The sequence below is a fragment of the Salvelinus fontinalis genome, chromosome 10 (assembly GCF_029448725.1).
Source record: "Salvelinus fontinalis isolate EN_2023a chromosome 10, ASM2944872v1, whole genome shotgun sequence".
Classification (NCBI taxonomy): domain Eukaryota; kingdom Metazoa; phylum Chordata; class Actinopteri; order Salmoniformes; family Salmonidae; genus Salvelinus; species Salvelinus fontinalis.
In genome coordinates, this window is record NC_074674.1 from 46,738,338 (window position 1) to 46,751,727 (window position 13,390).

Sequence of the window (13,390 nt, forward strand, 5' to 3'; positions counted from 1 at the left end):
ACTGAGTCAATGTGTTGGGATATGAGGTAATTACATGGTTATATACAGGGAGTACCAGTATGAGGTAATAACATGGTTATATACAGGGAGTACCAGTACTGAGTCAATGTGTTGGGATATGATGTAATTACATGGTTATATACAGGGAGTACCAGTATGAGGTAATAACATGGTTATATACAGGGAGTACCAGTACTGAGTCAATGTGTTGGGATATGAGGTAGTAACATGGTTATATACAGGGAGTACCAGTACTGAGTCAATGTGTAGGGATATGAGGTAATAACATGGCTATATACAGGGAGTACCAGTATGAGGTAGTAACATGGTTATATACAGGGAGTACCAGTATGAGGTAGTAACATGGTTATATACAGGGAGTACCAGTATGAGGTAATAACATGGTTATATACAGGGAGTACCAGTACTGAGTCAATGTGTTGGGATATGAGGTAGTAACATGGTTATATACAGGGAGTACCAGTACTGAGTCAATGTGTAGGGATATGAGGTAATAACATGGCTATATACAGGGAGTACCAGTATGAGGTAATAACATGGTTATATACAGGGAGTACCAGTACTGAGTCAATGTGTTGGGATATGAGGTAGTAACATGACTATATACAGGGAGTACCAGTACTGAGTCAATGTGTAGGGCTATGAGGTAATTGAGGTAGCTATATACTGTAAATATAGGTAGGGGGGAAGTGACTCGGCAACAGGATAGATAACAGACAGTAGTAGCAGCTTTGGTGGTGAGTATGAAAGTGTGGTGTCAGTGTGTGTGTGTGTGGGCATATATAGTGTGTGTTGGGTGTAAGAATGTGTGGTGTCAGTATGTGTGTGTGTGTTGGGTGTAAGTATGTGTAAGTATGAGAATGTGTGTGTGTGTTGGGTGTAAGTCTGTGTGGTATGAGAATGTGAGTGTGTGGGTGTGTGCGTAGTCAATGCAAGAGAGTTAGTGCCAAAAAGTCATGATTGTAGTCTGTTTTGTAATGAATACTGGCCAGTTTCCTGGACACAGACTAAAGCCTGGATTTTCCATTGATCTGGCTGATTGGTTCAGGACCAGGGTTAATGTGTGTCTGGGAAACCACCCTATGAGACTCTGTTGTTGTGTACTTACGCTCCACTGTTCTTCTGCTTCCTGTCTCCTCCTCCTCCTCCGCAGCGATTGGCCGGACGTTGATCCCGCGGTACTTCCGGAGTATATTCGAGGGGGGCGCCACCGACCTCTACTACGTGTTGAAGCACCCCAAAGAGTCCTTCCACAACAACTTCGTCTCGCTGGACTGTGACCAGTGTACCATGGTTACGCAGAACGGAAAACCCATGTTCACACAGGTGTGTGTGTGTGTGTGTGTGTGTGTGTGTGTGTGTGTGTGTGTGTGTGTGTGTGTGTGTGTGTGTGTGTGTGTGTGTGTGTGTGTGTGTGTGTGTGTGTGTGTGTGTGTGTGTGTGTGTGTGTGTGTACGTACGTACGTACGTACGTACGTACGTACGCAGGCTATGTCTTTCCTGCGGACACTATTGTAAACATGAGGCAGAATCTTAACATCAAAATCTGCATTTGTAACTGGACTGAATGAGTTCAGTGCATCTTCTCTGTGAAAGTCTATACATGTAAGTCAGGATCCGGCCCATAGTTGCTGGTGAATTGCTTTCTTTGCACACAACAAATGTTCTGAACATAACTTTCGTGATCTCCTTATGTAGAAATTTCAACCCTGACCTCTGACCCCTCTAGGTGTGTGTGGAGGGTCGTCTGTACCTGGAGTTCATGTTTGACGACATGATGAGGATCAAGACGTGGCACTTCAGCATCCGACAGCACCGGGAACTGATACCACGCAGTATACTGGCCATGCACGTGAGTTACACGCACGCATGCACGCACGTACGTGTGTTGTCTAATAGCGATGGTAGACAGATCAATACATGGTGTCTGCCCTCTAACCCTACAGGCCCAGGACCCCCAGATGTTAGACCAGCTGTCTAAGAACATCACCAGATGTGGACTGTCTAACTCCACGCTCAACTACCTCCGAGTGAGTACACACAAACAACAACAACAAACATAGATCACTACCTCCCAGTGAGTACACACAAACATCAACAACAACAAACGTAGATCACTCCCTCCCAGTGAGTACACACAAACAACAACAACAAACGTAGATCACTACCTCTGTGAGTACACACAAACATCAACAACAACAAACCTCCCAGTGAGTACACACAAACATTAACAACAACAAACGTAGATCACTACCTCCCAGTGAGTACACACAAACAACAACAACAAACATAGATCACTACCTCCCAGTGAGTACACACAAACATCAACAACAACAAACGTAGATCACTACCTCCCAGTGAGTACACACAAACAACAACAACAAACTTCGATCACTCCCTCCCAGTGAGTACACACAAACAACAACAACAACAAACGCAGATCACTACCTCCCAGTGAGTACACACAAACAACAACAACAAACATAGATCACTCCCTCCCAGTGAGTACACACAAACATCAACAACAACAAACTTCGATCACTCCCTCCCAGTGAGTACACACAAACATCAACAACAACAAACGTAGATCACTCCCTCCCAGTGAGTACACACAAACAACAACAAACGTAGATCACTCCCTCCCAGTGAGTACACACAAACAACAACAACAAACGCAGATCACTACCTCCGAGTGAGTACACACAAACAACAACAACAAACGTAGATCACTACCTCCCAGTGAGTACACACAAACATCAACAACAACAAACCTCCCAGTGAGTACACACAAACATTAACAACAACAAACGTAGATCACTTCCTCCCAGTGAGTACACACAAACAACAACAACAACAAACGTAGATCACTACCTCCCAGTGAGTACACACAAACATCAACAACAACAAACCTCCCAGTGAGTACACACAAACATCAACAACAACAAACGTAGATCACTACCTCCCAGTGAGTACACACAAACATCAACAACAAACGTAGATCAGTACCTCCCAGTGAGTACACAAACATCAACAACAACAAACGTAGATCACTACCTCCCAGTGAGTACACAAACATCAACAACAACAAACGTAGATCACTACCTCCCAGTGAGTACACACAAACATCAACAACAACAAACGTAGATCACTACCTCCCAGTGAGTACACACAAACATCAACAACAACAAACCTCCCAGTGAGTACACACAAACATTAACAACAACAAATGCAGATCACTACCTCCCAGTGAGTACACACAAACATCAACAACAACAAACGTAGATCACTACCTCCCAGTGAGTACACACAAACAACAACAACAAACTTCGATCACTCCCTCCCAGTGAGTACACACAAACAACAACAACAACAAACGCAGATCACTACCTCCCAGTGAGTACACACAAACAACAACAACAAACATAGATCACTCCCTCCCAGTGAGTACACACAAACATCAACAACAACAAACGTAGATCACTCCCTCCCAGTGAGTACACACAAACAACAGCAACAAACGTAGATCACTCCCTCCCAGTGAGTACACACAAACAACAACAACAAACGCAGATCACTACCTCCCAGTGAGTACACACAAACAACAACAACAAACATAGATCACTCCCTCCCAGTGAGTACACACAAACATCAACAACAACAAACGTAGATCACTCCCTCCCAGTGAGTACACACAAACAACAACAAACGTAGATCACTCCCTCCGAGTGAGTACACACAAATAACAACAACAAACGTAGATCACTACCTCCCAGTGAGTACACACAAACATCAACAACAACAAACCTCCCAGTGAGTACACACAAACATTAACAACAACAAACGTAGATCACTTCCTCCCAGTGAGTACACACAAACAACAACAACAACAAACGTAGATCACTACCTCCCAGTGAGTACACACAAACATCAACAACAACAAACCTCCCAGTGAGTACACACAAACATCAACAACAACAAACGTAGATCACTACCTCCCAGTGAGTACACACAAACATCAACAACAAACGTAGATCAGTACCTCCCAGTGAGTACACAAACATCAACAACAACAAACGTAGATCACTACCTCCCAGTGAGTACACAAACATCAACAACAACAAACGTAGATCACTACCTCCCAGTGAGTACACACAAACATCAACAACAACAAACGTAGATCACTACCTCCCAGTGAGTACACACAAACATCAACAACAACAAACCTCCCAGTGAGTACACACAAACATTAACAACAACAAATGCAGATCACTACCTCCCAGTGAGTACACACAAACATCAACAACAACAAACGTAGATCACTACCTCCCAGTGAGTACACACAAACAACAACAACAAACTTCGATCACTCCCTCCCAGTGAGTACACACAAACAACAACAACAACAAACGCAGATCACTACCTCCCAGTGAGTACACACAAACAACAACAACAAACATAGATCACTCCCTCCCAGTGAGTACACACAAACATCAACAACAACAAACGTAGATCACTCCCTCCCAGTGAGTACACACAAACAACAGCAACAAACGTAGATCACTCCCTCCCAGTGAGTACACACAAACAACAACAACAAACGCAGATCACTACCTCCCAGTGAGTACACACAAACAACAACAACAAACATAGATCACTCCCTCCCAGTGAGTACACACAAACATCAACAACAACAAACGTAGATCACTCCCTCCCAGTGAGTACACACAAACAACAACAAACGTAGATCACTCCCTCCGAGTGAGTACACACAAATAACAACAACAAACGTAGATCACTACCTCCCAGTGAGTACACACAAACATCAACAACAACAAACCTCCCAGTGAGTACACACAAACATTAACAACAACAAACGTAGATCACTACCTCCCAGTGAGTACACACAAACAACAACAACAACAAACGTAGATCACTACCTCCCAGTGAGTACACACAAACATCAACAACAACAAACCTCCCAGTGAGTACACACAAACATCAACAACAACAAACGTAGATCACTACCTCCCAGTGAGTACACACAAACATCAACAACAAACGTAGATCAGTACCTCCCAGTGAGTACACAAACATCAACAACAACAAACGTAGATCACTACCTCCCAGTGAGTACACACAAACATCAACAACAACAAACATAGATCACTACCTCCCAGTGAGTACACACAAACATCAACAACAACAAACCTCCCAGTGAGTACACACAAACATTAACAACAACAAATGCAGATCACTACCTCCCAGTGAGTACACACAAACATCAACAACAAACGTAGATCACTACCTCCCAGTGAGTACACACAAACATCAACAACAACAAACGTAGATCACTACCTCCCAGTGAGTACACACAAACAACAACAACAAACATAGATCACTCCCTCCCAGTGAGTACACACAAACATCAACAACAACAAACCTCCCAGTGAGTACACACAAACATTAACAACAACAAACGTAGATCACTACCTCCTAGTGAGTACACACAAACATCAACAACAACAAACGTAGATCACTACCTCCCAGTGAGTACACACAAACATTAACAACAACAAACGTAGATCACTACCTCCCAGTGAGTACACACAAACATCAACAACAACAAACGTAGATCCCTACCTTGATACAGTGCCTTGCAAAAGTATTCATACCCCTTGGATTTCTTCTAATTGTATTGTGTTACAAGGTGGGATAGATTTAATAATAGATTTAATTGTATTTTTTTTTGTCAACAATCTACTCAATACTCTGGCAATTCATTTTTTTTTTAAGGTTAATAAGAATTGGATAACTAAAATATAGTCGTAGCCCCTTTGTTTAGGCAAGTGTAAATTAATTCAGGAGTAAAAAATTAAATGATACAATGACTGGGGTTAAAGTGCAGACTGTCAGCTTTAATTTGAGGGTATTGTCATCCATATTGGGTAAACCGTTTAGAAATTACAGCACATTTTCTATGTAGTCCCCCATTTAAAGGGGACCAAAAGTATTAGGATAAATTAACTTATTGTGTATTAAAGTAGTCCCATATTACTATCACACAATGACTACATCAAGCTTGTGACTCTACAAACTGGTTGGATGCATTTTCTGTTTGGTTGCGTTTCAGATTATTTTGTGCCCAATAGAAATTCATGTTAAATAATGTTTTGTCATTTTAGTGTCACTTTTATTGTAAATAAGACTGGAATATATTTCTAAACACTAATACATTAATGTGGATGCTACCGTGGTTACGGATAGTCAAGTATGAATTGTGAATAATGATATGTGAGAAAGTTACAGACCTATAAATATCATCCCCCCAATGCTATCCTCCCCTCTTATTGTAATGGTGAGAGGATATCATGTTCCTGATAGGAATGGTAGTAGTTTAATATAGTACTGGTAGGTAGGGTAGTATTTTAACATAGTACTGATAGGTATAGTAGTAGTTTAATATAGTACTGGTAGGTAGGGTAGTATTTTAACATAGTACTGATAGGTATAGTAGTAGTTTAATATAGTACTGGTAGGTATAGTAGTAGTTTAATATAGTACTGGTAGGTAGGGTAGTATTTTAACATAGTACTGATAGGTATAGTAGTAGTTTAATATAGTACTGGTAGGTAGGGTAGTATTTTAACATAGTACTGATAGGTATAGTAGTAGTTTAATATAGTACTGGTAGGTAGGGTTGTAGTTTTACATAGTACTGATAGGTATAGTAGTAGTTTAATATAGTGCTGGTAGGTAGGGTTGTAGTTTTACATAGTACTGATAGGTAGGGTAGTAGTTTAATATAGTACTGATATGTATAGTTGTAGTTTAATATAGTACTGATATGTATGGTCGTAGTTTAACATAGTACTGATAGGTAGGGTAGTAGTTTAACATAGTACTGATAGGTAGAGTAGTAGTTTAATATAGTACTGGTAGGTAGGGTAGTATTTTAACATAGTACTGATAGGTATAGTAGTAGTTTAATATAGTACTGGTAGGTAGGGTAGTATTTTAACATAGTACTGATAGGTATAGTAGTAGTTTAATATAGTACTGGTAGGTAGGGTTGTAGTTTTACATAGTACTGATAGGTATAGTAGTAGTTTAATATAGTGCTGGTAGGTAGGGTTGTAGTTTTACATAGTACTGATAGGTAGGGTAGTAGTTTAATATAGTACTGATATGTATAGTTGTAGTTTAATATAGTACTGATATGTATGGTCGTAGTTTAACATAGTACTGATAGGTAGGGTAGTAGTTTAACATAGTACTGATAGGTAGAGTAGTAGTTTAATATAGTACTGATAGGAATGGTAGTATTTTAACATAGTACTGATAGGTAGGGTAGTAGTTTAATATAGTACTGATAGGTAGGATAGTAGTTTAATATAGTACTGATAGGTAGGGTAGTAGTTTAATATAGTACTGGTAGGTAGGGTAGTAGTTTTACATAGTACTGATAGGTAGGGTAGTAGTTTAACATAGTACTGATAGGCAGGGTAGTAGTTTAATAGGTAGGGTAGTAGTTTAATATAGTACTGATAGGTAGGGTAGTAGTTTTACATAGTACTTATAGGTAGGGTCGTAGTTTAATATAGTACTGGTAGATAGGGTCATAGTTTTACATAGTACTGATAGGTAGGGTAGTAGTTTAATATAGTACTGATAGGTAGGGTAGTATTTTAACATAGTTCTGATAGGTATGGTAGTAGTTTAATATAGTACTGATAGGTAGGGTCGTAGTTTAATATAGTACTGATGGGTAGGGTAGTAGTTTAATATAGTACTGATGGGTAGGGTAGTAGTTTAATATAGTACTGATAGGTAGGGTAGTAGTTTAATATAGTACTGATAGGTAGGGTAGTAGTTTAACATAGTACTGATAGGTAGGGTAGTAGTTTAATATAGTACTGGTAGGTAGGGTAGTAGTTTTACATAGTACTGATAGGTAGGGTAGTAGTTTAACATAGTACTTATAGGTAGGGTCGTAGTTTAATATAGTACTGGTAGGTAGTTTTACATAGTACTGATAGGTAGGGTAGTAGTTTAATATAGTACTGATAGGTAGGGTAGTAGTTTAACATAGTTCTGATAGGTATGGTAGTAGTTTAATATAGTACTGATAGGTAGGGTCGTAGTTTTACATAGTACTTATAGGTAGGGTCGTAGTTTAATATAGTACTGGTAGGTAGGGTCGTAGTTTTACATAGTACTGATATGTAGGGTAGTAGTTTAATATAGTACTGATAGGTAGGGTAGTATTTTAATATAGTACTGATATGTATAGTCATAGTTTAATATAGTACTGATAGGTAGGGTCGTAGTTTTACATAGTACTTATAGGTAGGGTCGTAGTTTAATATAGTACTGGTAGGTAGGGTCGTAGTTTTACATAGTACTGATATGTAGGGTAGTAGTTTAATATAGTACTGATAGGTAGGGTAGTATTTTAATATAGTACTGATATGTATAGTCATAGTTTAATATAGTACTGATAGGAATGGTAGTAGTTTAATATAGTACTGATAGGTATAGTAGTAGTTTAATATAGTACTGATATGTAGGGTAGTAGTTTAATATAGTACTGATGGGTATTGTAGTACTTTAATATAGTACTGGTCGGTACGGTAGGATTTTAACATAGTACTGATTGGTAGGGTAGTAGTTTAACATAGTACTGATAGGAATGGTAGTCATTTAACATAGTACTGATAGGTAGGGTAGTAGTTTAATATGGTACTGATAGGAAGGGTAGTAGTTTAATGTAGTACTGATAGGTAGGGTAGTAGTTTAATATAGTACTGGTAGGTAGGGTCGTAGTTTTACATAGTACTGATAGGTAGGGTAGTAGTTTAATATAGTACTGGTAGGTAGGGTCATAGTTTTACAAAGTACTGATAGGTAGGGTAGTAGTTTAATATAGTACTGATAGGTAGGGTAGTAGTTTAACATAGTACTGATAGGTAGGGTAGTATTTTAACATAGTACTGATAGGTATGGTAGTAGTTTAATATAGTACTGATAGGTAGGGTAGTAGTTTAATATAGTACTGATATGTATAGTCGTGGTTTAATATAGTACTGATAGGTAGGGTAGTAGTTTAGCATAGTACTGATAGGTACGGTAGTAGTTTAACAGTACTGATAGGTAGGGTAGTAGTTTAATATAGTACTGATAGGTAGGGTAGTAGTTTAACATAGTACTGATAGGTAGGGTAGTAGTTTAACATAGTACTGATAGGTAGGGTAGTAGTTTAACAGTACTGATAGGTAGGGTAGTAGTTTAATATAGTACTGATAGGTAGGGTAGTAGTTTAACATAGTACTGATAGGTAGGGTAGTAGTTTAATATAGTACTGATAGGTAGGGTAGTAGTTTAACATAGTACTGATAGGTAGGGTAGTAGTTTAACATAGTACTGATAGGTAGGGTAGTAGTTTAACATAGTACTGATGGGTATTGTAGTACTTTAATATAGTACTGGTAGGTACGGTAGTAATTTAACATAGTACTGATAGGTAGGGTAGTAGTTTAATATAGTTCTGATATGTATAGTCGTAGTTTAATATAGTACTGGTAGGTAGGGTAGTAGTTTAATATAGTACTGATATGTATAGTCGTAGTTTAATATAGTACTGATAGGTAGGGTGGTAGTTTAATATAGTACTGATAGGTAGGGTAGTAGTTTAATATAGTACTGATATGTATAGTCGTAGTTTAATATAGTACTGATAGGTAGGATAGTAGTTTAATATAATACTGATATGTATAGTCGTAGTTCAATATAGTACTGATAGGTAGGGTAGTAGTTTAATATAATACTGATATGTATAGTCGTAGTTTAATATAGTACTGATAGGTAGGGTAGTAGTTTAATATAGTACTGATATGTATAGTCGTAGTTTAATATAGTACTGATAGGTAGGGTAGTAGTTTCATCTTGTCCCCTGATATTGCCATGTAGCTTCCACCTATCAAACCTTTCAGATCTAGGGGGGGTGTTTCTGGACGGGCCTGAAAACTAGAGTAGAACATTTTACTGAAGTCCACTGTGAAGGACATGTTATCGTGTGAAGAGAGAGTCTTGTCTTTCGTGTCATGAATAATTCACACCTGGTGGTAATTTCCACTACACAAAGAATGGTTGTCTTGTCTCTCTATCATCTCAAGTCTCCCTCCCTCCCTCCGTCATGTGTCTCTCCTGTAGCTGTGTGTGATTCTGGAGCCCATGCAGGAGCTGATGTCCAGACACAAGACCTACAGCCTCAGCCCCAGGGACTGTCTCAAGACCTGCCTCTTTCAGAAGTGGCAACGCATGGTGGCCCCGCCAGGTAACACACACACACACACACACAACGTGCAGGCGCATACACACACACACACAACGCGCAGGCGAACACACACAGGCTGACAGAAAAAACACACACACACACTCCTCCTCCCTAACACCAAACTCTCCCTCTCTCCCCCCTTTCCCCCAGAGGAGCCAGAGAGGCAGGCTCCCAGTAAGCACACACACGCGCGCACATACACACCAACTCTCACACACACATCAAGATTTGGTTCCGGGTTCCAAGACTGCACACACCTCTTCACCTCCGTCCTAACTCTCTCTCCCGCTCTCCTCTCTCCTCCCCAACTCTAACCCCCCCCTCTCCTCTCTCCTCTAGCTGAACCAGCCAGACAGGCCCCTAATAAGAGGAGGAAGCGTAAGATGTCAGGCGGCAGCACCATGAGTGCCGGAGGAGGAACCACCAACAACAACAACAAGAAGAAGAGTCCAGCTAGCAGCTTCCCCCTGTCCAGCCAAGTACCAGTAAGGAGCAGTCAAATCAGTCACATGTAGTTTATGAAGCCCTTTTTACGTCAGCAGTTGTCACAGTGTGTTGTAGTTACGTGGTCTAAAACCCCAAAGAGCAAGCAAAGCAGACCACAGTGGCCAGGAAAACCTTCCTGTAAGGAAGAAACCTATCTTCTACACCCCTATCTTTGTAATAATGTTATCTCCCTCCCCTTTAGGATGTGATGGTGGAGGAAGAGCCCACCCTGATAGGAGGGGAGCTAGCTTTAGTAGTAGTAGTAGTCGTCTCCTCCCCCTATCTCTGTAATAATGGTTTCTTCCTCCCCTTTAGGATGTGATGGTGGTGGGAGAGCCCACCCTGATGGGAGGGGAGTTCGGGGACGAGGACGAGCGCCTGATCACGCGGCTGGAGAACCAACAGTTCGACGCGGCCAACGGCATCGATGACGAGGACAGCTTCAACAACAGCCCCGCGCTGGGCGCCAATTCTCCCTGGAACAACAAAGCCCCATCCAGCCAGGAGAGCAAGAGTGACAACCCTACGTCTCAGGCCTCACAGTAGAGGAGGGGAGGAGGGGAGGGGCTTCCATAGTCTTAAAGGGGTTTCCTCTCCTTGTGGGTGTGTGTCAATTGTCTGTAGTGGCTTCCTGACTGTTCTTATCCTTTTCTCTTAAAGGGGCAATCTGTAGTAGAACAAAATAACAAAGCGTCACCTCTACCTCCCTGTTTTAGTAAAAAGCTGAGGGGTAGGCCTGGAGAAATGTAGCCATTCTAAAATTCATAGACAGTACAAGGACTGACCATCTAAGACATCAAAAAAATATATAGTTGTTTTGTTTTGAGGCTATACAGTTTTCGAGTAAAACACGTTTATATTGTGGGTTGTGATGGTGTACGTCAGTTGAATTAAGCTCCTGAGACATTTAAAGGTTATATTCCTCAAGAATCAACAGGTACATATCATTCATTTAGAAGTCCAACAAATGGATGTAGCGACTACGGATTGCCCCTTGTTTAACATGGATTTTATCTAGGCCTGTGGAGTAGAAGGAGGATCCCACTGGTTGATAGAGGTTTCCTTTCCTTGTCTACCTTCCTACATCAGTTCTGATATGAGAGCTTGGTAGGTGAAAGGAAATGACTGAGAGCTATTACTTATTTGGGCCTCCTCCATCCCTGGCTCTCCTAGCTGGTCTTTTAAGGAGAGACCTGAGGAGAGGGAAGACGCTTGGGACAGTTGAGATGCACCCAGGTAGGGGTGCAGGAAGGGGTGGTGGGGTAGGGAGAGGGTGGTTGAGTGGGGGAGGGGGACACGAGGACTACTCACACATCTACCTTCAGAAGAATCATGGTCACTAGATATGGAGTCTTAACTCTGGTCCACTCTGCTGCTGCACTGTGTGTGTGTGTGGCTGTACTTGGTCAGAACAAAAGTCTGGACTGGGCCAAAGCTAGCGGACCGGAGTTGAGATCCAATCAGTTTAAAATGCTTTCTCACAGACACACACACACACCATTGAAGGAGTACTGATCCAACCTTTTAACAGATAACAGAAAGCATTTAAACAACAACAACATTTTAGAGTTTTATACCAGTCTCTATTTCCCGAGAATGTTTTTATTTTATTTTCTACTCCTGCATTTCAAATCTACTCTTTATTTGTTCTTTTTTTACCAACGATGTTGAGAAGCTAACAGACCAAGGAGCCAGAAAACAGGACTGCTTTTATTCTACCCCTTCCCCCCCGAAAAAATATATTTGGTTTGTTTTAATATCTTTTATGTTTTACAGAGAAATAATTGTGATGTTTTTCTGTTTTTTGAGATTGGTTTTCTCCTTGTTTTTAGTGTATTTGTGCTTGTATATTTAAGGTAGTAGCAACGTTCTGTACGACTGTATTCTGACTTAGAGGTTCCTGAAGCCATTCTGATCTAATGGAAAGAAATGGAAAAGAAATGGACAAAAAGAAGAAAAAAACACATGAACCTCTCAACCAATCCCCCATCTCCGTCTCCGTCTCTCTCCATCTCCGTCTCTCTCTCCGTCTCCGTCTCTCTCCATCTCCGTCTCTCTCTCCGTCTCCGTCTCTCTCCATCTCCGTCTCTCTCTCCATCTCCGTCTCTCTCTCCATCTCCGTCTCTCTCTCCATCTCCGTCTCTCTCTCCATCTCCGTCTCTCTCTCCATCTCCGTCTCCGTCTCTCTCTCCGTCTCCGTCTCTCTCTCCATCTCCGTCTCTCTCTGTCTCTTTAGAGTGTCCATCCTGATCAGTGACACCTCCGTCTCTCTCTCCATCTCCGTCTCTCTCTCCATCTCCGTCTCTCTCTCCATCTCCGTCTCTCTCTCCATCTCCGTCTCTCTCTCCATCTCCGTCTCTCTCTCCATCTCCGTCTCTCTCTCCATCTCCGTCTCTCTCCATCTCCGTCTCTCTCTCCATCTCCGTCTCTCTCTCCATCTCCGTCTCTCTCTCCATCTCCGTCTCTCTCTGTCTCTTTAGAGTGTCCATCCTGATCAGTGACACCTCCGTCTCTCTTTCTCGCCGTCTCTCTCTCTCTTTAGAGTGTCCA

General features: G+C 41.2%; 1 protein-coding gene across 1 annotated transcript in view; it reads left to right on the top strand.

Annotated features, from left to right (window-relative positions):
* LOC129864208 (LIM domain-binding protein 1-like) overlaps nucleotides 1–11,594 on the top strand; it is a 17,934-nt gene extending 6,340 nt beyond the window's left edge. The window contains exons 5-10 of the mRNA XM_055936908.1: nucleotides 1,175–1,347; nucleotides 1,751–1,873; nucleotides 1,968–2,051; nucleotides 10,231–10,354; nucleotides 10,694–10,839; nucleotides 11,156–11,594. Coding sequence (XP_055792883.1) covers nucleotides 1,175–1,347; nucleotides 1,751–1,873; nucleotides 1,968–2,051; nucleotides 10,231–10,354; nucleotides 10,694–10,839; nucleotides 11,156–11,386 — 881 coding nt within the window. The 3' untranslated portion in view covers nucleotides 11,387–11,594. The remainder of the gene's footprint in view (nucleotides 1–1,174; nucleotides 1,348–1,750; nucleotides 1,874–1,967; nucleotides 2,052–10,230; nucleotides 10,355–10,693; nucleotides 10,840–11,155) is intronic.
* Nucleotides 11,595–13,390: the final 1,796 nt, after the last annotated feature.